Source organism: Chroicocephalus ridibundus, chromosome Z (assembly GCF_963924245.1).
Source record: "Chroicocephalus ridibundus chromosome Z, bChrRid1.1, whole genome shotgun sequence".
Lineage (NCBI taxonomy): Eukaryota > Metazoa > Chordata > Aves > Charadriiformes > Laridae > Chroicocephalus > Chroicocephalus ridibundus.
In genome coordinates this window covers 1344895-1372725 of record NC_086316.1, presented here as the reverse complement: position 1 = coordinate 1372725, position 27831 = coordinate 1344895, and the positions used below count along the sequence as shown (strand labels likewise).

Genomic DNA, 27831 nt, shown 5'->3' with positions numbered 1-27831 from the left:
TGGATACTTAAGGCCATTAGCGTGGATGCTTTAGCACTTCAGCTGGAGAATGGAGCATCTCATTTGCCTTGGCCCTGAGCCACGGGAGATGGCTCTGCCTGCAGAAAGCACCCTGACGTGGGATGAGCAACTAATGTAAAGTACTCTTAGGATATGAAGTCCTTGGAATTGAAAAACCTTCTCGGCTTCTCCACTCAGAGGAGATTATGACTGATAATAATAATTATGACTGATAATAATAATTGATGTGTTTAGAGCACACAATCTTTTGAAGGAGGTCATTAATAAATGAAAGTGGCTCAGACCTCCTAAATCCCTGTTAGTTCTATTAAAGACAAACAAAATCAAAACTAAAATTTTCATTTTAAATTACAAGGCCCATGAGGTTTGTAGCAGAAGTTAATTTCTGTAAATGACGTATCTAAATCTTTGGTACCTGTCCCGGTGGCGACAGAGGATGGAGGGTGTTTTGTTGCCCTGATTGTGCATACGAGCCTTCAAACTGGCACACGGTGACGGAGGGTAGAGGGTGACCACGGTCCCAGCCTCGTAACGAGGAGGTAGACGTTTATGGGAGGTGATGCGAGGCAGCTATCTCCCCTGCTCCCAGACGTTTGCATTGAGAGATGTGCTCCCAGCCCACGACAGCTTGCCCGGGGCCTGGCCGGCCAGCGGGGGCTTCCAGCCCAGGGACATGAAAAGGCTCAGAAACCCCCCAGGTCCGGGTGCTGGCTTTGGTGGGTGTCCTGCAGGCTCCAGACAGTAATTGTGACAGCAAAACTTCTTGTTAGCCTGATGAGTCACTGCTGGTTTCCATTTTTTTTCTGTATTTTTTTTCCTTTGCTGCCTCCTCAGCTCTTCCCCCTGTGCTGATCTGGATGTAAAAATGGGACCAAATGACTGGGAGTGGGGTCAGAGGAAAAGGATCAGAGGAAAGAGCAGGAGAGAGGGACGGGAGAGCAACACCTATCCCTTCTGGTGATGGGGACCATCCCAGCTACCCACGAAGGCTCTGAGGGGAATTCCCTGGGACTCCTCGGGAGGAAAGTGGCTGCAAGGCAGGTGAAAAGGCAAATGAAGCCTCAGAGATCATATGATCAAGTCCTTTGCAACTCCTTAGCAGGGCTCAGCCTGAAATCGAGCCATTGCTCCTGCGCTGCCGGACACCAGCGGAGCCGTGGGCCACATGGCTGGTTGGGTGCACAGAAAGTGCAGAGTGCCAAGGGTTGTTTCTGACTTACTGAAGAGTGCACTGAGTTATGGTGTCCCACTCCTCATGTACTGCGGTCTACAGTCATGGTCACGGACAAGTCAGGTCAGAGTTTGTAACTTGTCAAGCTGCTGTAGCCACACCTCTAGCCCAAGCCTTGAGACTGACTACGGAGGGTGGGCTGTGCATCAGCGGACTTCACTGAACTTACATTCTCATACAACCACTTTCCTCTAAAGCATTATATTATTTTCTTTTAAAAAGATGGTTTGTAAGAAACAAGATGCTTTTGAAAACTGAAGGGGAAAAAACAGATCGTAGACACGCTTCATTTCCAACCCATGACGTCTGCTGTCACAAGTAGAAGAGAGTGACGGTCATCTTGATGTTTTAGAGTTTTTACCAAGAAAAGATTGAAATTAAGTGTTCAGATCTTGGTGGTACTTCATGGCTGCCAAAGGTTATGTTTATTTTAAAACCTTAATTGCGCAGATAAACGTAAAGTAGCTCCCGGTACACGCAGACGTCAGACAGCTGCAGAACATCATTGCAGCCCATATGGCTTGTAAAATTTGTTGCAGAATATCCTTAGGCGCACTTCAGTCATTAAACTGTCATCTTTGCATTTTGTGTATTGATCGAGTAGGGTAGCTGAACTCTCTTCTCTTCTCCTTTCTTTTTTAAAAATTATTTTTACATCAGAACTTTTATTTATAGCAGTCTAAAAGCAAGAGATCAAGAGAAAACGCGTATGACTGCTTTCCCAAATGACTAACTGGGTATTTTTCTTCATCATTAAGCTGCAGGGTTTAGCTAAACTGTGTCATGAAAGGGTACTTCATATAGCATTGAGAGCGTAAAAAATATGCCATTCAAGTTACACTAAGACATAAAACAAACTTCATTTTCTAGATAACATGCGAGCCCAGCTTTCTGCAGTAATTAAATCTCTCTCTGGCTTTTTACAAAAAAGTAAATGGTGACTGTATTTTCCCTCAAACTCCAGATTGTGCTGATCTAAATTGAGCTTCATTCTGTACCTGCCAGTTTCAGATCCTTGCAACATCCTTCCTCTCTTCTATATTTACCCCCAGTTTCACTGGGCGTGTTTGAGCCCCTGGCTCATTCCCCTGGGTTTCAGCAGGCGGATGGGGAGAAAAAAAAAACCTGAAAGAAAATCATTAGGATTTCAGACTTTTTCCCAGTGGGTAGGTGTAAATAATACAAAGGAAAAGCAAACCCAAGCATTGCTGTACTTGGCAGGAGCTCGCCTTCTGCCTCTCTCAGCCAGTGCGTGTTCCTGGGGATGCTCTGCAGGAGCATCACTGTACCCACCAAGACGTCTCCAAAGGGCATCACTGGTTTTGCCTTGATTTAAAAATGAGATAGGAAGAGGTTCAAATGAGGATTGCGATGATGGTATGTTACAGAAGTACCTTGAAACCTCTGAAAAATAAGCCCAGGTCCTTAAGCTATATGGGTTTTGCCTAACAGCTGCCAAACTGTCATTTACATCTCCAAGGGCATTAACGGGGCCAATGCCCAAATGCTAGCCCTGCGTTGAGAGGTTGTTATTGCTAGTTGGATTGCAGGGACGCATAAGTAATGTGTGGAAGCATCAAAGTCCCTGGTACCACAGAGAATTTGGACCACCAGGGCTGAGACTGATCCCACTGTGGGCAGGAGACCACCAACACCCGCATCCCTTGGCTTGCTTGCCGTGGCTGGTGTGACACCGGGGTTTTGGTGTTCACAGGAGAGACCCTTCCCCTCCTCCTCACCCTGGAGACAGGGCTCGCCTGCTGGAAGAGCGGCTGTCCAGCCAGGAGAGGACCACGGCTTTACTCCTCCATCAGGCTTTCCGAATCAAAGACGACATCGCCTCCTACCTCCAGGGAAGCAACGGTTATCAGCACGGGGAGACTGCTGCCCGGCGGCTGCTGGAAAGCCACATCCACACCATTACGAGCATCGTTAAGAAGCTCAGTCAGGACGTTGAGGTAATACATGCCGAGGAGCATTCCCCTGCTTTACTGGTGCAGCTCTAGCCTGTAGTCCATTCCGCATTAATATTGGCTTCAGGAGCAGAAAAGTACTCAACATGACCATTTTAGTTAAAGTCCAATTTTTCTTGTATAGTGGCACTTGCAGTTACTTGTGAAAACAGAAGGGAGGGGACTAGGTAAAGTAAAGTTAAAAAAAAAAGGAAAGCAAAATGAAACAAAAAGCAGATCAATGAGTTTTGGTGGTGTTTTAATGCAAAGGTTCAGATTCTCTTTGCTTTCGGTTTTGTTGGAGTGTGGGAGATTGAGTCCAAGGAAAATCAGGAGCAACCTGTATTTTAATCTAACATACAGCATCAAGATGCAAGTTTGGGTTTACTTCTTACTTTTCCTGATGCCGAAGTTCTACTGCTTTGTATAACTTCTGCATGCAAACATAATCCAATATTGCTGAAAGTCTTCACAAAGCTCAGTGCAAACTGGGAAGGTTTAGGTTCACGTTTTATTTAAACTGACTGATGGTTCTGTGCTGGAAATGCATGGGATGGCCTTTTACTGGCTGAGGACCTCTGATTACTTGCTGTTACTCGCCTAATTTATATGTGAAACTTACCAGCACCTTTTTTGGACAAAGATCTAAAATATGAAAATATCCTGAAATAGACTTCTCCAGAGATTTGTTTTGTCCTTTGAAGTGTTAAATGTCTTACAAATGCCACTAAATTCACTAAATGCTGCTAAAATCATAATACATTTTGTTTACTGTGTACTTGGAGAAATATTTGATCTGCTGTACATTTATCTTAAGAAGTATGCAATTGTGTTTCACCTGAAATTAATCTGAATTATAACTAGGGTCTGTCTTCATTTCATACTGATTTTATTTTCAAGATCTTGATCCTATAGTGATAAGCAATGCTATAAAACCACTTACTTATTTTAGATCATCCAATTCCTCTAACCCTATCCAGGTAAAGTACGTACAGGACTGTTTTGCTAGAAAAATGCCGGAGATGCTATCAGCATCTGAATCTCATCTTTTCCCTTGGTTGTAAATTACTCTTCTTTAGGTCCTGATCTCAGGTGGTATTTGCTTTGTGTGTTTGGGTTGCGAGGGTTTGACAAGGGTAGAGCACCGACAGCACAGAAAACAGCAGAGTGAGTCATGTCAATCAAAGACACTACAGAATTAGTGGAGGTTTGGAGAATTGCTTCTGGCACGCAGCAAATTAGAGTGGTTGAGCAACGTCAATTTCTCAAGAATTGAAAATAAAAATAAATAAAGGGATCTGCTAGGAAATGTGACTCACCCATACTCCAAATCTTCCCCAAAGCAGGAAGAAGGACACGGAGCTGTTGGAGCGGGGCCAGAGGAGGCCCCGGAGATGCTGGGAGGGCTGGAGCCCCTCTGCTGTGGGGACAGGCTGAGAGAGCTGGGGGGGTTCAGCCTGGAGAAGAGAAGGCTCCAGGGAGACCTTGGAGCCCCTTCCAGTCCCTAAAGGGGCTCCAGGAAAGCTGGGGAGGGACTCTGGAGCAGGGAGGGGAGCCATGGGACGAGGGGGAAGGGTTTTACACTGAAAGAGGGGAGATTTAGATGAGATCTGGGGCAGAAATTGTTGGCTGTGAGGGCAGTGAGCCCCTGGCGCAGGTTGCCCAGAGAAGCTGTGGCTGCCCCATCCCTGGAGGGGTTCAAGGCCAGGTTGGCCGGGGCTTGGAGCAACCTGGGCTGGTGGGAGGTGTCCCTGCCCAGGGCAGGGGGTGCCACTGGGTGGGCTTTAAGTTCCCTTCCAACCCAAAACATTCTGTGATTCTATGAAAAAAGCCTGCTTTGGGGAAGACACTGGCATGCCATGGCCACCAGGAAAGGAGCTGAGCCCAAGTAAACACACGCCTCTGCCAGAGTCAGAAAAATGCCCCAGCGGCATGTGGCTCACTCTTGCCCAGGGCTGGTAGTCTCCGGGGTGGGAGCGCTGCCAGGAGCCCAGGGAACTAGCTGGAGAAAGAGAATATTGATTTCCCTTGATAAACGTGAGGCTGCTGCTCTCCATCCTCATGAATGTGCCACTTTTGCCAGCGAGGGAGGGGTGATCCCATTCGGCGCTTTTGTGGCCCTGTGCCATCAGACTTGTGTTGCCAAAAACACTACCAAAAATACACTTGAATTGTGCAGTATATCCAGCCTTTGAGAACGTTATTTTCTGACGCAGAACAAAAATAGGAATACCCGATACACTCGGTATTTCAGTTACCAACCCTCTGTGTCCAGGGGCGGGGGCAGGATTGTCCAGGAATTACTGCATAAATGACAGATTTGCATTGAATTTTACTCCAGAGTTATTACTGCCTTCTCTGCTCACCCGTCCCCCACTTCTGATGGATGCTGAAGGGTCTCCTTTTGCCGGGGAGGCGGGACAGTGCTGCTGCACAGGGTCCAGGTGTGAGGGGTATTTCCACGCTGGAAAACGTTTGCCCCAGCTCCAGCCAGGACGGGAAAACCTCTCCACATCAACTTCACCAAACTTTCAGCGTTTGCAGCAGCACAACCCTGCTGGAACCTGGATGGGTGGTGGGATGAGCCTGTGTGACCTGCAGGACAGGAAAACCTCTAAAACCTCTCTGCAACAACTGTGCCAAACTTTAAGGATAGGCAGTTGAAATTTTCCTTGCTATTTGTCCTTCCCCCCCTTTTTTTTTTTTTTAATTCACTCAGTGGGAATCATTTCAAATAAAAAGTCAATAAAAGCCACTCCATTTTTGCACAAATAGGATATTTGCATAAAAAGGGGTAAAAGCTGTGCTTTGATCAGTTGAAGTGCTGTGTGGGGCTGAGTTACACCAAAATACCAGCTCCAGGCCTCTCCTTTCAACCTGAGAAGTAAAATCGGGAGATTTTAGAAACCGTTCTCCCCCTCCGCTCCGTATCTGTAAAAGGTCACTGCAGACGCACAAGGGCTTCCTAAAATTAATGCTTTTGACACATTCAGATACCATCAGGATGAGCCACTTCAGAAGAGCCTGCAGGGTGGTTACTCCTTCCATCTTTAGATCAGGCTTTGAATACTGTGCAATAAATCAGAAATCAGGCCACATACCGAACAACAAGGGTAAAACAAGGCATAAGAGCTGCCTACACTGACCCGTAGCCACGTTCAGGGCAGGGGGGGTGTACCTGGGATGTGCTTTAACAGCAGGTCCATGCCCTCACTGGAGCCAAAGCCATGTTAAGGACATGTTTGTGTATGTGCCAAGTGCGGCGCATTGCCTTGGACATCAGAATTGGAACAGGGTGGTGAGTAGGAGGACTGGGGCAGCGATCGTCCCCCGGTACTTGGCACTGGTGAGACTCCACCTTGGACACTGTGCCCAGTTTTGGGCCCCTCACCGCAAGAAAGACATTGAGGTGCTGGAGCGAGTCCAGAGAAGGGCAACGGAGCTGGTGAGGGGTCTGGAGCACAAGTCCTGTGAGGAGCGGCTGAGGGAGCTGGGGGTGTTCAGCCTGGAGAAGAGGAGGCTGAGGGGAGACCTTCTCGCTCTCTACAGCTCCCTGAAAGGAGGGGGTAGCCAGGGGGGGTCGGGCTCTTCTCCCAAGGAACAGGCCATGGGACAAGAGGAAACGGCCTCAAGTTGCACCAGAGGAGGTTTAGATGGATATTAGGAAAAATTTTTACACGGAAAGGTTTGTCAAACGTTGGAAGAGGCTGCCCAGGGAAATGGTGGAGTCGCCATCCCTGGAGGGATTTAAAAGCCGGGTAGACGTGGTGCTCAGAGATATGGTGTACTGATGGTTTTTGTCAGTGTTGGGTTGATGGTTGGACTGGATGATCTGAAAGGTCCCTTCCAACCTGGGCAATTCTATGATTCTACAGTCTGTGGTGTGGGCAGGCTGGGCTGGGAGCAGAGACCCTGTGCCCATCTCTGCTCTGCCTGGTCCACCCTGTGAAGCCCGGCTGCAGCGCCCGCAGCTGCCGCAGAGCACTCCTCCCTCCTAGAAATACCTGGTGTCCCCTGCTGAAAGGAGCCTGGCTTAGAAAAAATACGTGTGTTATTTATTATGGGCTGCACTGTACTGCGGATGTTTGAGGGGGTCAATAAAATTCATTTCCCAATTTTTGCATTTCCTATTTTCTGCATGCTAGACTTTTCAACGTAACGCACGTATTTTAAGGAAAAAATTAACATATTATTTACGCAGAGATACATTTTTGAAAGAAAAACACACGGTTACTTTCTCCAAGAAAATAAAACAAGCTTTTAGACCTGCTGACATAAACGCTGCCTTGAACCCTATTTTGAAATGAAAAAAAAGCCAAACAAAATAGAAAACCAGAAGTGCATTAATGGTCTTGAATTTACAGGCTTTGGAGAGGCAAATAAGAACAAGGGACGGTGCCGCAGTAGAAACTAATTTTGCTGTTCGCAGTCTGGACCATAAATACATCCAGGGTCTTGGAGACCTGCGTGGAAGAGTGGCGAGGTAAGGAATGCATAATGGCCCTCATTTGCATCTCCGCTGGTCGATTTGTGCAGAGCAGATTCAGAGTGGGCATGAATGTACTTTTCACTCATTTTATATCTCCACTTTCATGCCAGATCTGTGCTTTGCACTCTCCGTGTTAGAAAGATTATCAAACCAGGGAAGAATAACTATATTTTCCTGTCTCATTCTTCATCACACACTTAACATTTTCACGGAATCACGGAATCACGGAATCTTCAGAGTTGGAAGGGACCTCTAGAGATCATCTAGTCCAACTCCCCTGTTAGAGCAGGATTGCCTAAAGCACATAGAGAGATTCTTCACATTTTAGAGAACTTTTTTTTCTTCTCGGGTCTGGCTAGACTTCAGCTGAAGTGGTTATTTCCTCCTACTGAAACTCTCCTGTTGTTTCAATAAAATCTTTACTTCCTCTCTTGAAAAGTAGGTCTTGTTGAGTAAACTTGATTTCTTCTTTTGGTAATAAGTTTTCATTGGTGCAAGTAATTGCATGTACGTAACACAGGAGGACTTCTATGGAGTGCTTAGTTACTCAAAATATTATGATTAAAAGAAAGACAAAGTGAAACTGTGCTATGTAATATCAAGAGAGCACATGGGTTAAGAACTGTCTGAACTGATATATCAGGAAAAGTAATAATTAAGGAAGAAATCTCCCTGAACCAGTGTGTCTAATACTGGAGTTTTTTTCTCCTGAGACTAATCATTATGTTTTTCATATAAAACACTGCTATTTAAATTTGTGGGTAACACAAAAATTGGTCAAATGAGGACAAGGTGGTAATTAAGAGTAACTAAGAATATTGGCGATGTGGGATGATTGAGGACAACTGTATTTTTTTAGCTGTATGTATGGCACAGAGACTGATACCCGAATATTGTACTGAGCCCAGAGTCCCCTTTCTGGAATTAAAAACTTATGGTGTAAAGAGCCAGGAACATGGTGGTGGGATGAAGAAAATTTCTGGCTGAGAGAAGTATACATCTATGTATATAGATCATGGAAAAAAAATAAATCCAGAGATGTCTTCATTTCCATGTATAACTACCAGGAGAGACAGATAAAAAATCACAGGGTGCCAAAGTATTCCAGACTATGCAGAGAGACCCAAGAATCCAAATCGAGAAGCTGAAGGCAACACATTCAAAGTTGGCAGGAAAAAGATGGGTTTTTTTAATCTTGTGGCTCATTAGCATTGGAACAAAGTAGGAGGTGATCCTGCAAGAGCCTCCTGATGTTTCCCAATTTGAGTCGGCAGATTGTCTAGACGATATGATTTTAGCGAAGCCATAACATTCAACGGGTGAAGTGTCTCGCTCCTCTTTTCCTAGCGTTTTCCTAGGCGTGAGGCCTTCCTTCACCAGCTGCACCAGGGCTTGCTCCCATCTTCTGTGCTCGAGCGTTTGCCTGCAGCAGAGGAAAGCAACAGCACTTGGGGAAAACAGGAAAACGGGGTAATTGTGGGGGGAAAAAACAAGCACTCCACTTCCACTTGTGTAAAGAAAAAAAAGCAACCAGACGAAACAAGAGATCAAGCAATTGTGGAGGTCCACAACAACACATTTGATGAGGCCCATCTTCCTCTTCCTTCCTTGCCCATTTTTCGGGTGTGCAGGTTGGTCTTTCCCATGAGTAGAAGGGTGTATCCCAAAACACACATACGCGATCGCAGATCAAAAACTATCATGAGGGGACCCAAGTCATCACCCTATGGTGCTGGAAACTAAGTCCTAAGACCTCTTTTATTTATAAGGAGAGAAAAAGGAAAATGGCAGGTTTTCTAGCTTCATCCAAACACTGGAGAGACAGAGCTGGCGTTCTTCACAGCATTTCAACAGTAACATTATAATGCAGTTTTATGTGAATGATCGCCATTAAGCTAAAGCACGATGTAGTTTTGTGTGATTCATGAATCACCAGCACTTTCTTGTTTTTCTTGCTGCTGAAGTTCCCCTCTGGAAATGCCAAGCCTCAGCTGCGTACCTGCCCAGTGCCGTGGTTGAGGAGTGAGCCAGGAATGACACGCAGAGGAGTGCCATTACAGTGATGATTAATATTTTGATTTTTCACTTTTCTTTGCTCTTGAGTTTCAGGATTTAAAATTGCTACGTATATTAAGTAGAGCCCAGAGTGACTGGAGTCAAATGCACGTGTTCATATAATTTACATTTATTGAATTAATAGAAATCTTCCTAATGCAAACTTGCGATGACAGTTTTCCTCTTGATTTGCAGCATAACCTTAATCCAAGACTATTTGGGATGAAATGAACCTTAAATGGAACCACTGCTGTTTCTCACAGCAGATGATTCATCCTCCTGTATTCTGCAGTGTGTAAAGGATTGATGTGGATTAGCTCTTGTAATTCAAATTGTGTCTATTATTTTACTCTCTCTTTCCTTGAAAAATAGATGGAGACCTCTTGCCAACTGTTGAGGTGGTTGTCCATTAATTCTCGGACTTTCTGACCACACTTCTACATCGTGTAAACATTGATGTGTCAAATAGCAGTGATCTTTAAGAAAAACAGCCTTCAGCATCTCAGCTATAGTGGCATTCCCATTAAATTAACCATATATTTTACTTGTCTTCTAACTCTTAATAAGAATTCCGTTGGCCATGGGAATATGTATTACAGTAATAAGAATTAGGTAATCAACTGTAAAAAAAGCCACACTTCTGATAAATACTAATTCATTCTCTTCAGCCTCACCAACAGAAGAATTACTGAATGCACAAATGAGGAAAAAATGCACTTTACACAGATAGTTACATTTTACTTATTTTTCTCATGAACTTTTTTGTTGCTGAGAAAAAAGTCCAGCATAGCTCTAGGCAGTGACGTGTACCCATGACTCAACCCTTCAGAAAATGCAATATTTCACCAAGTGCAGCGGTCCGATATGTCCTGTTCCTTCCCTGACTTTGGAGGAAAAACCTCTTTGAACATATAGCAGGTAGCTATATTCCCATCTCTAATTAAATGCTTTGCTATAGCCATCAGAAGCGTTTATTTCTTTATATTTTTTAATTTATATGCAAATCTCGCAGAGGCACACTTTCTGTGCCGTTCCCCGACCGTCCGCACTGCTGCTCACACTCCCTCCAGCCTCTGTTCCCTGTGACTGGAAAACCGCGATCTCGCTCTAAGCTGCGGAATGTCTCCTACATGAAATATCAAATTAGAGCAAGGCTTAAGCCAGTTGCAGGTATCCCCGTTCTCTTCTGGACTCAATCTGTCAAACAGCAATAATGCATTTAACTACTTCGCACATAATAACAATATCATGTGTAGGGAAAGTGAGATCTGAGCAGGTCCAGAGACTTAAGGTGCATCAGCTGAGAGTCCTTGCAAAGCTCGTCACATCTGCAGGTCTCCAGCCAGGGCTCTGACCCCTCAGGCCACGCAGTAGTGCAGGTGTAGTTGCAGTAATCCCACACTGCAAGCCTAATTCTCTGGCTTTTTGGATCCTACTATCAAATCCCCTATTTTTAAGTATTCTCTGTATAGAATATTCAGGTTTCTTTCTCTTGTAACTGAATCAGTGTCAATCTGCCTGAGGGTAAGGTGGCTCTACAGAGGGATCAGGACAGGCTGTATGGATGGGCCAAGGCCAATGGTGTGAGGTTGACCAAGGCCAGGTGCCAGGTCCTGCACTTGGGTCACACCAACCCCATGAACGCCACAGGCTGGGGCAGAGTGGCTGGAGAGCTGCCTGCGGGAAAAGGATCTGGGGGTGTTGGTTGACAGTGGCTGGATATGAGCCAGCAGCGTGCCCAGGTGGCCAAGAAGGCCAACAGCATTCTGGCGTGTATCAGGAACAGTGTGGCCAGCAGGACTGGGGCAGTGACCGTCCTCCTGTACTGGGCACTGGTGAGGCCCCACCTCGAGGGCTGTGTCCAGTTTTGGGCCCCCCACCGCAAGAAAGACATTGAGGTGCTGGAGCGAGTCCAGAGAAGGGCAACGGAGCTGGTGAGGGGTCTGGAGCACAAGTCCTGTGAGGAGCGGCTGAGGGAGCTGGGGGTGTTCAGCCTGGAGAAGAGGAGGCTGAGGGGAGACCTTCTCGCTCTCTACAGCTCCCTGAAAGGAGGGGGTAGCCAGGGGGGGTCGGGCTCTTCTCCCAAGGAACAGGCCATGGGACAAGAGGAAACGGCCTCAAGTTGCACCAGGGGAGGTTTAGGATGGATATTAGGAAAAATTTCTTCACCGGAAGGGTTATTAAGCACTGGAATAGGCTGCCCAGGGCAGTGGTGAAGTCACCATCTCTGGAGTTGTAGACATGGTGCTGAGGGGTGTGGTTTAATGGTGGTTTTGGCAGTGTTGAGTTAATGGTTGGACTTGATGATCTTAAAGGTCCCTTGCATTCTAGACAATCATAGAATCATAGAATGCTTTAGGTTGGAAGGGACCTTAAAGACCACACAGTTCCATTCCTCCTGCCCTCGGCAAGGACACCTCCCAGTAGACCTGTTTGCTCAAAGCCCCTTCCATTATGTCTTCTTACTGCTACAGATCTGTTAATCCCTTTCTTTCTCATGCTGTGCACTTCTCACAAATCCTTGCAATCATTGCCTTGGGGTGGGATTTTCCCCAGGGAGAGGTCAGCCTCGATCCCCTCACCTCTGCTGAAAGAGCTGCCCCACATGTGGGTCCAGTCATTCATCAACCCCCCATCTCAACTGCGGCCTCCTCTCGTTTGGGCGTTAGCACCCCATTTCCCCCAGCCCCGTGGGTGTGAGGAGCCCCCATCCCCCACCGTACTGACTGTCCCCGGGACCTTCCTGCCCAGGGACCATGGTCCCCCCGTGCCCTTCCCTCGCTGGCCCACGGCTCGTCTTCTGGGTTTGGAGCTGGAGAAGCTGCGATGGCAGCCAGCCCCAGAACAGCCCCCTCCAGATCGTATGCACCTTCGCAGCTATTTTGTACTTGTTTTCCGAATCAATGGTTTCTTTTGATCAAAGTTCTGGCCTTTGTACGAAGCCTCTATTATCTGCAGTAACTTTTATTTCCTTGAGCTACGCGCTCTGTAGGTGTATCGCAATATCTAAGCATCCTCAAGAGATGACAAAAAGCTGGTCTATTTAAACTGTCAAAATTTCTCTTTAGATCCTTTATCTGTCAACAGCACCAGCTTTATTTGGTGGTGGTGCTTTGGATGGTAATTTCTCTGGCATTTTAAAACTTAGCTGTTTTCCTCTCTCAACTTCTATTCCATCATTTATATTAAATTGCGCACTACTTTGTGGCCTTAAGGTATTTTTTTCCACGCTCCTGTTCTAAGTACCACCTGCACTGGGGCAGACAGTTACTCCTCGGGGGCCAATGTGCAGGAGGGGTGCAGAAGGGGAAGTCCATGTCTCCTTGCTCATGTTAAGTGTATGTATAATGTTATATGTATAACTTCGTATAGACTACAGCATATATTTATAGTATACATATATGTATAGTATACATACATGTACATGTATACTATACATACATAATGTGTGTGTGTATATATATGTGTGGACATTAAAGACAAGGGCTGAAACAGTCGCTCATTCCAGCTGGAAAGGATAGCTGGATGAATGCCTTTCAGTCCTGTGCTACTCAATTAATGCTGCCACGCTCACATCATTCATTTGTCCATTTTAAATCATAGAATCACAGAATCTTCACAGTTGGAAAGGACCTTTGAGATCATCGAGTCCAACCATACACACAGAAAAAACCCCTACAGTCTCTGCCACTAGAGCATGCCCTGAAGTGCCACATCTGGTCGTTTCTTAAACACCTCTAGGGCTGGTGACTCAACCGCCTCCCTGGGCAGGCTGTTCCAGTGCCTGACCGCTCTTTCGGTAAAGTCATTCTTCCTAATATCTAATCTAAACCTCCCCTGCCGCAACTTCAGCCCATTTCCTCTGGTCCTGTCATTATTCCCCTGGGAGAAGAGCCCAACCCCCACCTCTCTGCACCCTCCTTTCAGGGAGTTTTAGAGGGCAATGAGGTCTCCCCTCAGCCTCCTCTTCTCCAAGCTCAACATGCCCAGCAGTGTGATGGGATGTTTTGCTGAGTGCAACTGGAAGAGTTTAAAGAGCAAACAAGAAACGCTCCTTACAAGACATCAATGTTTTTTCCTCTAGAAGTGATCTTCCTGCATCCAGCCAGCAGACCCTGCCACTTCCTGGGGTGGTTGTGGCAGCAGCGTGCTGTCTCTTCTGGTGGGCATCAAACAGCTGGGGATGCTCAAGGTGCAGATTAGCCTCTCAATTTACACTTCAGATTTAATTTAATTTACTGAGATTGGATGGCGGGAAGTCAGGGGGACGGGGTCTGGCAGGGTGAGCTGTAGGCGGGCACCACCAGGAGGTTTACGGTACGAGGAGCCCACGGGGATTGCCCCGCCATCACCTCCCGCAGATCTCTTAATGGGCAGTCATGTCTGAAAGACCAGGGCTGCTGCAATGGGGTGTCTCTGCCTATTTGCTGCTCTCTGGGGTGGCACCAGGGGGCTGGATTTGATCCAGCCACAGCGCGTGGAGACCAGCATCTGCCTTCAGCCACCCTCCAGCATCTCCCTGCAGAGGGTCTCTTGTCTCTGGTTTGACTGCAGATGCGAGGCAAGCATTGCAAAGCTGTCGGGGGACATCAGTATTATCAGGCGTGAGGCCCAGAAGACTGATAAAGAGATTTATGACCTTCGCTCTGCCCTCAAAAATTTTGTTGGTGATTTTGAGAGGAAGGTGAGTAGAGAAGCCTACAGTGAAACACCTGGTGAGTTGTGACTATGCATATATAGTTATTGCTCCTTTTCCTAATTGCTGATCAATACTGAAGGCTGATATGGTATTTATACAATTTATCAGGATTTTTAATTAAAAACTATTTTCCATGATACTGTGGAATCATAGAATAGTTTGAGTTGGGAGGGATCTTTTAAGGCCATCTAGTCCAACCCCCCAGCCATGAGCAGGGACATCTGCAACCAGATCAGGTTGCTCAGAGCCTCATCCAGCCTGGCCTTGAATGTCCCCAGGGATGGGGCCTCCACCACCTCTCTGGGCAACCTGGGCCAGTGTCTCACCACCTTTGGTGTAAAAAATGTCCTTTTTATTTCTAGCCTGAGTCTACCCTCTTTCATTTTAAAGCCATTACCCCTTGTCCTATCCCTACAGTCCCCCCCATCTTTCTTAGAAGCCCCCTCTAGGTACTGCAAGGCCACAAGAAGGTCTCCCTGGAGCCTTCTCTTCTCCAGGCTGAACCCCCCCAGCTCTCTCAGCCTGTCCCCGCAGCAGAGCGGCTCCAGCCCTCCCAGCATCTCCGGGGCCTCCTCTGGCCCCGCTCCAACAGCTCCGTGTCCTTCTGCTGTTGGTGCCCCAGCGCTGGAGGCAGCACTGCAGGGGGGTCTCCCCCGAGCGGAGCAGAGGGGCAGAATCCCCCCCTCGCCCTGCTGCCCACGCTGCTGGGGATGCAGCCCAGGCTGCGGGGGGTTCCTGGGCTGCCAGCATAGGTTGAGGGGGCGTGTGTAGCTTCTCACCCACCAACACCCCCAAGTCCTTCTCCTCAGGGCTGCTCTCCAGCCATTCTCCACCCAGCCTGGATTTGTGCTTGGGGTTGCCCCAAGCCAAGGACCCAGCACTGGGTGTTGTTGAACTTCATGAGTTTCACATGGCCCCACTTCTCCAGCCTATCCAGGTCCCTCTGGATGGCATCCCATCCCTCAGGTGTATCAACCGCAGCACTCAGCTTGGTGCCATCTGCAAACCTGCTGAGAGTGCACTTGATTCCACTGTCCATGTCATGGATGGGGATATTGAACAATACTGGTCCTGATACAGATCCCTGAGGGACACCACTCATCACCGATCTTCACCTGGTAGTGGCATTTATAATAGACGTAAGGTGATAATAAAAGTATTCTAGGGTTTGGGGATCCTCATTTCATAAATGACCATAAATTACTCATGATAGAACTTAAACAAAGATGTCTTACCTGGAATTCTGTTAAAAGACACTGTTTGGACATATGTCTCCTTGAATACCTATGAAAAATGTTCTTCATATAGAAACGGGGAATGGAGCAGGTGTGTTTGTCAGAGTCACATGAAACAGTACACAAAATCATTTAAAAATAAGTCAGGCTAGACAATGAGCAGGATGCAGAAAAGGATCCTCAGCTGAAAAGGGAAAAAGTTGTTCTCACGTGACTGTAGGAAAGAAGAAAGGAAAAGATTTCTGAAAAGGAGTCATCTGTTGCTGTAAAGGAAGAAGGTACCAAGTCAACATCATGAGTCTTCAGTGGCACCTTTTCGACATTGACGTGCCATGGCTACCAAACAGGCGGTGGCATCTGCTGGCCAGGGGTTTTTTTGTGCTTATTCGGTGTAAAATCTCTGAAGAAAAACGCTGCGATTTCACAAGCCCTTTAATTTATTAACTGGGGGTAAGCAGGCTGAATCCCTCATCCCTCGCATCAGACTGCCCTTCAGGATGAAATGTCTCCTTGCATTAGCAGGTAACGTAACCCAGGTCGCAGAGGGAAAGCTCCTGGAGGATGAGGTCATGCAAGAAATGGGTTCTCTGGTGGCTTCCAGCCTCCTGAGTCACTCACATTCCATCTTCCAGAGGCACGTGGACATCCAACTTTTCTTGAAATAGCAGATGCAGTTGTTGTAGCATCCACAGTGTTTCCAGGCTGCTCCACTGTGCTCCAACTCTGATGCATCGGGAGCCCTTGGTGTCACACTTTCACACTAATAGTGATGTGCAAAGACAGAGATTTGTAGATGACGGACCAGCAGCTCAGGGCCCTGGCTTGCAAGACCCTCTGAGAGCTGAAATAACGACTGCCAGATGAGACGTTTCCAGCTTTTCCTGCCCGGTGCAGTCAGGCCACCGCCACCAAAGGGCAGTGTCTGTCCCCACAGGACGTGGGTTGCTTGGCTTCACCTCGTGAGTCCACCTCTGCGTCCCAGCTGAGGGCCTGCAGGTCAGGCCGCTGAAGCAGTCTCTAGCAGTGTCTTGTCCCCCCACCCCAACAATGAATGTTCCTTTGAAAGGGGCATCTCCAACCAAAGAAGAGTGGGAGAGCAGAAGGTACCTGGGACACCCTGCACCCAGGAGGGCACAGGGCTCAAGGCCACCCCCTCGGTTCCTGCCACCGCTGGGGGGATTTGAGAGGTGTCCAGTGCTTTGGTCAAATAAAGAAAGCGTTGCTCACCTGTGCGCGACAGTGAAGCCTGAATCCACAAAGGCTTTGACTTCAGCAGGTCTTGCAGCCTTGTCGGCTCCGAGGTCCAGTCTTCAGTCTTTAGGGGATGAAATTATTTGTGAGAAAAGTTAATTTTTGTGTAGCTGTACCTTGATGTCAGCTGTATTTTTCCATGCTAGCAATCATAATGCATATTTAAATGTGAGTGCTCACGGTCTGGCTCATAAAGGCGTTCTCTGTTGAATTCTCATTAGGTAATGCAGCTATTAGGCAAGATAGAGACTTCCAGCTCTGATCAAAGCTCGCATTTAAAGACAGTCCAGGGAGATCAACAACATCAGTTGCAACTTCTGGATTTCAAGTAGGTGATGGTGGGTTTTTCATTATGATAATTCACTCTGAACGCTTTAGTGTGATGAACAGGTTGCCATGAAACAGCAAAACAAACCCGTTAATTAACATCCATTCACAACACCTAGAGAAGGTTAATGAAGTTCTATGCCATAAAATAATGAAAATACATAATGAAAGTATATTGTCTTGCAAGCTAATTGTTAAAATGAGGCGCTAAATGCCACCCTGTAAGAAGAAAGGTATGAAGCCAATTAACTCCCCATACTTAAAAGAAAGGCACCAAATACAAAGACATGATTTACCATTATAATTGGGGCTAATTTGTGACGTGCAGATCAAGGTGTTTTCATTATGCACTTGCGCTGTCGCCCGTATCCCGGCAGCGCCCAGGTTGGGGGTGCTGTGGGTTGAGGAAGGTGAGCACAAGGATGAAGCCTCACGTGCCCACAGACTCGCCATTTATTTGTTTCTTACCCACGCAGTATATTTTTCTGATTCTAGCTGAAGAAGTACTTTTAAGGTGCCATTTTAACCCTGATGAGTTTTAGAGAGGGGGGAGCTCCAGGGAAGGATGCAACGAACAAAAGCATCTGGCAGCATATGCAGAACAATGCAAACCAGCCCAGCATTGAATAGCACAAATAATTTAAAATCTAATTATAATAACCCTGCAATAATGATATTTCAAAGGCAATAGTTCCCCTCCTTAAAATGGCAAGGTATTTGAATAAAAATTATTTTAATTAATATTGTATCTGAATTGTATTCAGAGGTAAAAATAGGCTAGAACATTAAACAGAAGAAAGTTCTCATCAAAAGAACCGGAAAAGGAATGGGTGAGCGGGGAAAGTTATTCCCCCATTCTAAAGTGGGCAGCAAATTAAGACTGGGAAAAGGGAAGGAGGAGACAGAGAGCAGAGAACGATGGAGATGAATGGGACACGAAATGAAACCAAAATAAGAGGGAAGGAAAAATGGAGCAATGCCAGGAAAGAAAGAAATCGGAAAACTGAACTGAAGTAAATGCTGAGTTTTTCAAAAGTGAAGGAGACCTTACATAAATTTTCGTCAGAAAGAAGAAGCTTGAGAAGAGATGGCTTTCGAGAGACTGAGATATGCTGGCATTGTGCATTTATCATGAAATCCAAAATACCTATTTACTAAACACTGAGATTTTATTCCAGTTAATGTAAAATTTAGTTAAAATAGGTTACCCTTTGGGGAATGCCCATCTCCTTTTATATTGCTCCTTTAACAGTCTACCAGATTTATGTATTCTTTTTATAGACCTAAAATAAAATTTAACTTCTGGAACAGACTGGAGCTTCCCCATAAAACTTGGCGTGTTTAAATCAGGTTTACAGCCCAGAGTTACCTCTTCACTTGACACGCCGTTGGCTGGGACCCGGTCGTCTTTGACTGCAGTCTGGCAGTTGTATGTAAAAGTACAAAATGATGTCGTTACTGAAAACTGGATGAATTTTAAACATATTTCAGGATCTCGTGGGAGTCGTGCCTTGCTCAGAAATTTGGCCCTTCACAGTGAGGGGAGTGGATGCTTTTCTCTCGGGTCGGTTCGGGTGGAATAGCTGCATTCACCCGCAGAGAGTCAATTCAACCGCCAAAAGTTCTGTTTTCACACGTGAAAATTTACTGTAGCACAACTGGAGTTTTCTCTTATTAAATACCCACAGGTATCCCCTTATCAATATTTCAGGGCTTTGCTGGACCAAAGACTGTGGCGAATCATCTGCCTTTTCAACCTTGCTCCTGCTAGATGTATTTTTGTAAGCTCCGTGCAGGAGGGATGCTAATCAAGAAGATTAGCATTTTTAAGAAAGTTTAAAATAAAATTAAACATGTTACTGTTTTATTATTGATAAGAAACCATTAATATTCTGAAACAAATTATTCATATTAATAATAATAATAATTTTATTATTAATCATCGCCTTGTCACCATCAAGCATGTCCCTCCTGAGACAGGCCCCCGCCACTGTCATCCTCCCCCCCGAGCCTCTCGCCGGCTGCGGTTGATGGGATTTGCATCCCAAAGAGACCGTTGTGATCATTTGGTCTGAACCGTACGAGTTGTAAACCTCATGGTTTACGTAACCGTAGCCGCTAGTGTGGTTCACGGAAATAATTCTCAGTATTTGTTAAATGACTTTCTAAAATGTTGCGTTAATTATTTCTGTAGTTCTTCCCATTCTCCCCAAGGCAGACTTTGCTTGATGGCCAAATCTTTCCTAAGTGGTCTAAACACAGTCTCACATAATTTGGTTTTAGGTTTAAATATTTCCTAGGTTTGAGTATTTCCGTCTCCCTCCCTTTTCCAAGGGGGAGGAAGGAAATGCCAAGTCCAATGCCAGCTGCCGACTAGACAAAGTTTGGGTTTGGCCTTTGAACAAAGCTGAGAGTCAGTTGTGTCATTCATGGTTAATTCACCTTTGCCCATTAAAATGATATTCCCCAAATTTGTTCAGTAATATTAACACAAGCAATGGCATGAGACCTTTGTTTCATGCCTGATGGACTAAAATCTCCTGGTTATATATGTATGTATATATATAAATATATATGACAGTAACGGCATGAAAGGTGTATGGGAAGAGGCGCCAGTGCTGCAGTCGCCTGCTGCGGTGGTCGAGCAGAGCTGTAGCTCTTGTTCAGCCCATCCACTGATGCTCAGATGTGACAATCTGCCCTGGCGAGCCATGACCTTGGGGACGGGAGCAGCGGTGGCTCCTGCCGAGCGCTGTCTCCATCCCCACCTGAGCTGGCCAGAACTGCGTCTGGATGGTGATTTCTGTTATTCCAGTCAGACGGCTCACGCCGTTAGGTGTGAGGAAACTCATTATACCTCCTCTTCCCATGCTCGGGGTGGACACTGGCCAGTATCATCAGCATAACATCACAATGTCATTTTATTTTCTCATGAACAGAGATCAGGAAGCAAACTCTGTGTTGCGTGTTCACGTGGCAGGACTAAACCCAACAAACTCAAGTTTTTATTCTTAAAAAATAAAATCCTAGAACCAGTAAAATGAGTAATAGTGATAAACTGACCTAACTGACTGCTTGTGTAGAAGACATTGAAAAGACACTGTTTATAGCAAACTGCAGTAACATATCACTTAGAGAGATTTTTGTTAACATTAGGGTTTTTTTACCACATTTACAGTGGCTGCTGACGGCAATTATCACTTCATCAGACTGATACAAAGCTGTTATCAATCACCCGGTATAAAAACACTTTCACTCCAACACCCTTTTGGAAAGTGATGTTCAGTACTAGAAGTGCCGTAAGCATTAAGTCTAGTTATAAAATCCTGCTCTTTACCTGTTGGTTTGCATCCTAACTGAGGCCCAAACAAATTTCAAGCGATCATTGTTTGTATGCAAGCATGTGTTAGAAATTTATGCAATTACATTAAAATTTTCCATGACACTCCTACAGTCGGGTCACATGCATGAAAATTTGTATGTATGACTGCAACTTGGACCTAAATTCATGCCTGGTCGTGGTTCGTGTTGTAAATTACATGTTGCAGCATAAGAAAAGCAAAATCTAAATGATATTGTTCCCTTTAACGCGACGTTTTGCAGATTTGGCCCGAGCAGCGTCCATTCTCCGCTCTTCCCCGGGGTTCCCCATCTCCTCTGGGTGCTGCCTGCTCTGCTCCCTTTGGGTCGGCTTTCACATTTCCATCCGACTTCTGCCTCAAAGGCAACCATGCATTCTCTTTTTGTTTGTAATCTTTAAGTTACAAACTTTTTTTACTGTTATGAGCTTCATTTTCAGAGCACAAGTGATTTTGCTGCTCTCCCCGATGCCCAGCAGTGCAGTTGATGTTCTGTGGGATAGTGTAGTTCCTTCATCCACCTTGAATAGAGTTAATTCAAATGGGAAATTAACATTTTTCAGCCCTCAGATATTTTCCTAAAGTAGACCACACTACAGAAATCACATCTTGGCACGTAGGTACAACCTGCAAGGTAAGGATTAATGAAATAATTGAGCTGAGGGCTTCTTAGGAAGTTATTGAAGAGATTTAGAGTAATTTAAACAATTTACTCAAGTGACTCAAGACTCCCCCATAACACTGACTAAACCTTAGTCTTGTTGCTAAAAAAATAATTATAATTTTAGGCTGACAAGTATTCTAAGTGACTTCAGGGATCAGATACAGACCCATCGGAAATGGACAGAAGCGCAGCTGACGCGGTCTGAAGCAGATCAAGCCCAGCACCAGCATCAGCTCCTAAACTCGGTGAAGGAGAGGCTGGTAAGTCTCCCCAGCACGGCCACCGGGGTGGCCACCAGCCCTGATGGGGGTGGCAGCGAGAAGCACCGCTCCTGCCACCTCCATCCCGGCAGGTACCAAATCACGCACGCAGAAACCCGAGATCTTACACAAAACCAGGTGGCCGGGACAGGGCCAGCGAAATGATGAGTTGTGAAAATCGTGTAATCGTATTTTGGAAGGGATATGTGGAAGTCATAAAGTTCAACCCCTCGCTCAAACAAGGCCAACAGCAAAGTCAGGGCTCAAGCACCGTCCCCGTGATTTTTACATATCTCCGAGGATGGAGACCCCACAGCGCTCCGGGCATCCCAGGAAATAAAGTCTTACTTGATCAGGGCACCACCACACCGTCTGTGTCACCCCGACGTACCTGATGAAGATATTTTCCTGTCCCAAAGTGACCATCGGTGCCACCAAGGGATGCCACCCCGTCTCATTCACTGGAAGCTCGGAACAGGGAGGGATCTGTGCAAATTCTGACCGGTTTTAAATACAGACAAACCTTCACCATCCCGCAGTCGGTATGTTAAAACGCAGCACGTCTCGGTTTCACAGCAGCAGTTGCCGCTTGGTGCAGGACCAACACCTTTTAATTAATCCCTTCCCAGCTTTTAAGGTTTTTCCTCGTTTGCTGCGTGCAGTTCACTCTGCTTCAGAGTTCAAAAGCAGTCGAAAGACGATCACCGTGTCTTAGCACCAGGATGGAGGCTCCTGATCAAAGACCAGTCAGAAGGTGCTCGGAAATAAAACACTCCCAAACTTCCATCTCCATTTATTCCATCTGATGGTGAGCTCTCGTATTCAACGCAACCAACGCCTAGTGCAGCCAGGAAGACATTAAAAACATTTCTGACTCGTCAGCTGCTATCTCAAAGCTTCCACTTGAACTCCCTTCCTCCACTAATACTTTATGTGATTATTTTGCAGAAAATACAGAAATATACGTGATTACTCTCCCCTAAGGGACACCGCTGTGCCAAAAATTACAGTGTTAACAGGAATGAAAGTTTTCAAAGCCGCTTTTATAGAATCATAGACTAGTTTGGGTGGGAAGGGACCTTAAAGGCCACCCAGTGGCACCCCCTGCCCTGGGCAGGGACACCTCCCACCAGCCCAGGTTGCTCCAAGCCCCGTCCAACCTGGCCTTGAACCCCTCCAGGGATGGGAAAAATAGGGATGTCCCTCCAGGGATGGGGAAAAGTCAACCTTAAATAGGTTTGAATGAGGAGCGCATCTGTTTTTCTGCGTACACATACATGTGCACGGAGGTGTGCAGCTGGTGGTTCCCTGGAAGCCTTGTCAGTGGAAGCACAACTCAGCCCCTGGGAGCTGAAGGAAACCTCCACATGAACACTGGAGACAAAGCTGTTGGAGATGGGTTTTGACCTGCACTGGGAGGATGCTCATCCCACTTCAGCAGCAGGTCCTGGCAGCTGCCTCCAGCATCAGTCCTGTCCATGTCCTTCTGTGGCTGGGGCTGCATGGACCATCGGGACAATGGATCTGGCGAGCTACATGCTGGTGGTGGAGCCGTCTGGGAGCACAGAGCAGCAGCTCGGTTATTGCTGCGGCTGAGTGCCTCCACCAGCCACCTGCACCGCACGGCAATGTTTGTAAACTCGGAGCGTGTTCCACCACCGCGCTGAACCCTCTTTAGGTTCAGACAGCTCCGCCAGGCTGGCAAACACCTCCCTCGGCAGGCAGAGCCATGGCCTTGGGGACATAGGACTCCCCTGGGCTGCAAGGGCTAAAGAAGGTCCAAGGATCTGGATCACACCAACTAGATTTGGAGGTGACCAGAGGACTCGGTGCCAACTTGAAGACCAAGGAAGGGGCGGGCAGCTGCGCAGCTTGGGTTTGGCCCCCCCTGAGGGGGGGGAATTGCCTCTGAGAGCTGCGCTGAGCTCTAAAGAGGGAGAGGACGGCTTGGCGTCCCTCAGACGGACAGCTGGCACGGGCTCAGCCTCGTGACTCCTGCCGGCGGCTGAGCTGGGTTCACACGCAGCGTTGCAACCCGTAGGCTGGAAGGCCTGGGCTTGAGATGGGCACGTGAAAGCAACCTGAAATGGCTTTTCCGAGTCCCCAGTCTCTTGTTGCAAAGTGTGACAGCAATTCACTGGATCTAAAATGAAGAAATAAATAAAATAATAATTTGAAAAGCCCCTCTGTCCTGGCCCAGCCCCCCCTTTCCCAGTTTATTGGGTTAGTTGGTTGGGGAGGAGAGGAAGGACACATCCTCTGGGGCACCAGACCTGCATTTACTCACTGCTGTCACACGCGGGATCAGGAAGCGAGGCTGGGTGAACGCATGGCTGGCAGGAGGCAGGTTAACGTGAGCGTATGCAAAGTGTCTCACTGTAAACCCGTGTTGTGTATTTAAAGGAAAGAGCAGAAAAAAGAGTAGAAGAAAATCTCCTACTTCTGTCAGTAAAGCTAGAGCGAATGGATAAACCGCAGAAATACGAAAAGCAGTTGAACCAGATGAAAAGTGATGAAAAAAACCTACACGCAAGAATCACCAGATTTGAAAGACAGATCTTGAAGGAGCTTGAGGAAATCCAAAATGAATACAGATCAGGTGAGGACGGGCTTTCATGCAATTTATTTTTAAAATATGTTTCTACAGTAACTCGCTGCTCCAGAAAATACTTTCCAATACAGACAGAAAGACATTAAAAAGGCCATTTCTCTCCCCAACCCCCATTTACGGGGGTGTGTGGGTTAGCCCGCTGTCTGCAACCAGACAGCTAATGTTTGCAGACAGGTTGCGTTCTCTTCCCAAGAGTCTCAAGGTAAGATCATTTAAAAGGCAATTTCACAACCCGTTTTCCAGATTTTTTAGTGTACCTATTCCTTCTGTTAGCGAGGTCACTGGCCTTCCCTGGGAGGTACAGGTCACTCCCTTTTGCACAGATCCCGCTGCTGAGATCGCGTTTGATGGCTTCCTATCATTTTCATCCTTTAGTCCCCGTTCCCCACCAACAGCAGCTGGGGAGGGAGGCACCGGGATGAGTTACAGCCACCCGAAAGGGACCAGGCATTACGCAAGCCGGCAGGGAAGCGGTTGGGTAACGTTGCTGAATTCACGGCAGCTGCTTCTTCTGGGGACAGTCAATTAATGCAACTCACAGACCATGAACTAATTTACCAATCCGAGAGGATCCCGGCTGCTTGACTTTCAGCAGCGTTAGAAAGGCTTTCGGCTGGCACTCAGCACGTGGCCCTCACAAGGAAGGTTTTGCCCGCTGTAACCCATCCCACGTCCCTCAAACCCGACCTGCTGTAACACCCTCCCCCTGCAGCTGATAAGGGAAATGCAGTGAACACATCAGGTTATCCAAAAAAAACCCCTCAGCCCTCTCTCCAAGGGAACAGATGGCTGAAAATCATCACACAAGGGCGTCACATCTTACATGTTCTCACTCGAAACTCAAGCGTCTGGTTCTCCTCTTCCAAGCTGTCTGTGATCAAAGACCCCGTCTCTTTCCTTCAGCTCCAATTCCTTCGCTCTCTGCAACCCACCTACAAGCCCTGCTCCGAGGCTGCAGCAAACCAAGCTCTAAATTAGAGAAGGGCTTTGTGCAGCTGGAGACGGGGGGGCTTTGGCTGCCTGCGAGACCATCTGAGCAAGCCCAAGACAGCATCTGCAAGAAAGCTAAGACATTTCAGAATAAAAGATTCTGGTGCTGTAAAGAGAGAGCTCCTAACTTCACATTCCTGCCTGCAGAAATTAATGACAGAGACATCTGTTTAGACCCAATTTTGGCCACGCTTGTGTTCAAACTCAAGTCCAACAACTGCTCTTTCCCATGTCAGTCCTCCGGCAGGAACTGACCCCCCAAAAAAGGGGGAAAAGAGGTGACGGAAGAGGTGTGGAGCAGGGAGAAGGGCACAGTGGCAGCCTCCAGACTGTCTCAGCAGCTGCCTGTGCTCGGCACAGACGGGCGTCTTGGAAGTCAGAGACATGTCTGGAATTTACAAAATTCTAAGCCCCACGCAGCGACTTGGTTGAGCACTAGGCAGAGCGTAGCAGCGGCAAAATTAATCCATATTAAACAACCATTCCAAAAAGAGAAACATGCCATCAGCTGCCATGTTACAATAAGCACTTTTAGAAAAAGAAAAAAAAAAAGAGTAAGAGAATTAATTTTAATCCGTTGTTAGTCTGACTGCTTGCTAGTAAGTTAACGCCTATGTGACACACGGGACAAATGTGAAGAGCTCATCCCTTGTAATTTGAAAGTTACTGCAATCTGGGAACAGCCAGGTAACGGCAGGTCACAATCCTGCTTTTCCAGTCTTTATGGACAATATTTCACCATACAGTGGTCCGACAGAGGTGCATCAGGTGCTCCATAGCTCTGTTTTTGGAAAAAAGTGTGCCTGCATGCTCCCGTCTTTCTTTTTCTATACCTGTATGCCGAGGCACAAACACTCCCAAACCGCGTCCGTCTCGGGTGGAGGGTGGCTCTTACTCAAGGGAGATCCGTGGCACCAACCCCGCACCCGGCGAGCAGAGCAACAGCGTCAGTATCCAGTGGGAACGCGGGCTCTTTGGCTCAAAATAAGGACTGCGGACTTAAAAAAAAAACAAACAAAACCCCCCAACGCTCAGTGGAAGAACAACACGCTTTAAGGCTAAAAATACGCTTGGTTTTCAAGCCAGGCAGTATTTTCTTTACTCCGCACCACAAATCTGGTGCCAGTTGCAGTCTATGGCTCTGCGTAATCACGCTTGGCATTGGCCAACGTGTTGGAAGATGTGATTCCTATAGCAAGGAGCTTGCAACCTAAGCTGCTGACGCATGTCTGTGGTGGTCTGTTTCTTGTCGATGGTATTCTACGTCTTTTTTCATCACAAAATGATGAAATAAGAGTGGATTTAATGTGCTCACTATTAAACGTGGGTCAGAAACCTTTGCAAAGAAAAAGAAGAGGCTTTTAATGTATGGAAAGTAACCACTATTTAATTAATTGTTCCTATCCTTCCACCAGGATTTCAATCCGTTCATGAATCTCTGGAGCTGCTCAAAGAAATACAGAACGCAAAGCTGAAACTAGAGAAGAAGAAAATTCAGAAAGACATGAAAAAGAGACGATGAAAGCCACCTCCCAGAAGGCCGAACACCCGGCGCGAGCCTTGGCCACTCTGGTAGTGCTCTCTCCAGCGAGGAGCAGCTTTGGGTTAAAGACAGAAGTGGCTTTAGACAGACCTGATTTTGCTCTCCCTTGTCCCTGAAGGACGTTACTGCTACTTACAATACTGTGCAGCCACAAAAATAACAGCTCTGTAACACCAGCACCACACCAGTTTTACAACAGGATACTTCACTGTAGAAGAATAGTTAAACTTTAAGGATTGACTTAAAATTTTACAAGCAGATTTCATACAGAAGTATTGGTATTATCTACAGGACTTTAAGAAAACAAGCACTCAGTTATTAAGTGTGGTTAGCCCAGTCCTGCCGTGAGCTACATCAGTTTTAGGTTGGTGTAAATTTTAAAATCTGGTCTAGTAAATTCCTCCAGCTGCACACAAGGTGTACGTAGTAATAGCGTTATGAAAACTGGTATCAGAATATCTGCTGGTGCATGATTTGGACCTGTTATAGTAAGTTACTGGATCATTGAAGCTAGCTAATAAATTAGGTACAGGTGACAAAATGCAAGCCGATTATTAGCAGATACATTATTAAGAGGGTCTATTTCTCATCTTCTGTGCTTGAGTAAAAGTTAGTAGTGGTTTGCAGTAGAATGCTCAAAAATGTAACTGACATCGTGGGTTTTGCTTTGGTACAAAAAACAAGAAAAATCGATCTGGAAACATGGATAAAAACTCTGGGAGTAGGGCAAAAGAAACATATTAGCATTAACTTCCCAAAAGAAAATAATACAATTTCTTCAGCAGAGAGACAAAAAAGGTGGTCATAATGCAATTCTGATAGAAACCTGTTAATTTCTACAGTACATTTGTTTCCACAAAGCCCAATACTGTCCACTGCCCAGAGAAGAAAATTCACGAGGACTCAGATAACCACGGTCCTCCTCCAACAATCTGTATCTCAAATCTCTTGTGCTCTTTGCTCTAGAGAAAAGCAGGCCTTTTCTCTCAAGGCCACGAATTCCAGGTGGTTTCCAGGACCTGAAACCCCCTGATGCAGCCAGCGGGGAACACCACCCCAGCAATTAACCACCCTGCTCCTGCAGGCAGAACCTTTGCATGTTAACAGATCCTCTAGTGAGTAAAAAGTCCCAGAAATCACTCAT

At 46.5% G+C, this 27831-nt stretch overlaps 1 protein-coding gene across 1 annotated transcript; it reads left to right on the top strand.

Moving 5' to 3' along the window:
* Nucleotides 1-88: 88 nt before the first annotated feature.
* On the top strand, nt 89-26970 carry FAM81B (family with sequence similarity 81 member B). Its single transcript, XM_063320446.1, has 8 exons — nt 89-135; nt 2967-3210; nt 7569-7687; nt 14303-14432; nt 17155-17261; nt 21408-21543; nt 23947-24142; nt 26560-26970. The coding sequence occupies exons 1-8, from the start codon at nt 89-91 to the stop codon at nt 26664-26666; spliced, it is 1086 nt and encodes a 361-aa protein (XP_063176516.1). The 3' UTR covers nt 26667-26970.
* The last annotated feature ends 861 nt before the right edge of the window (nt 26971-27831 follow it).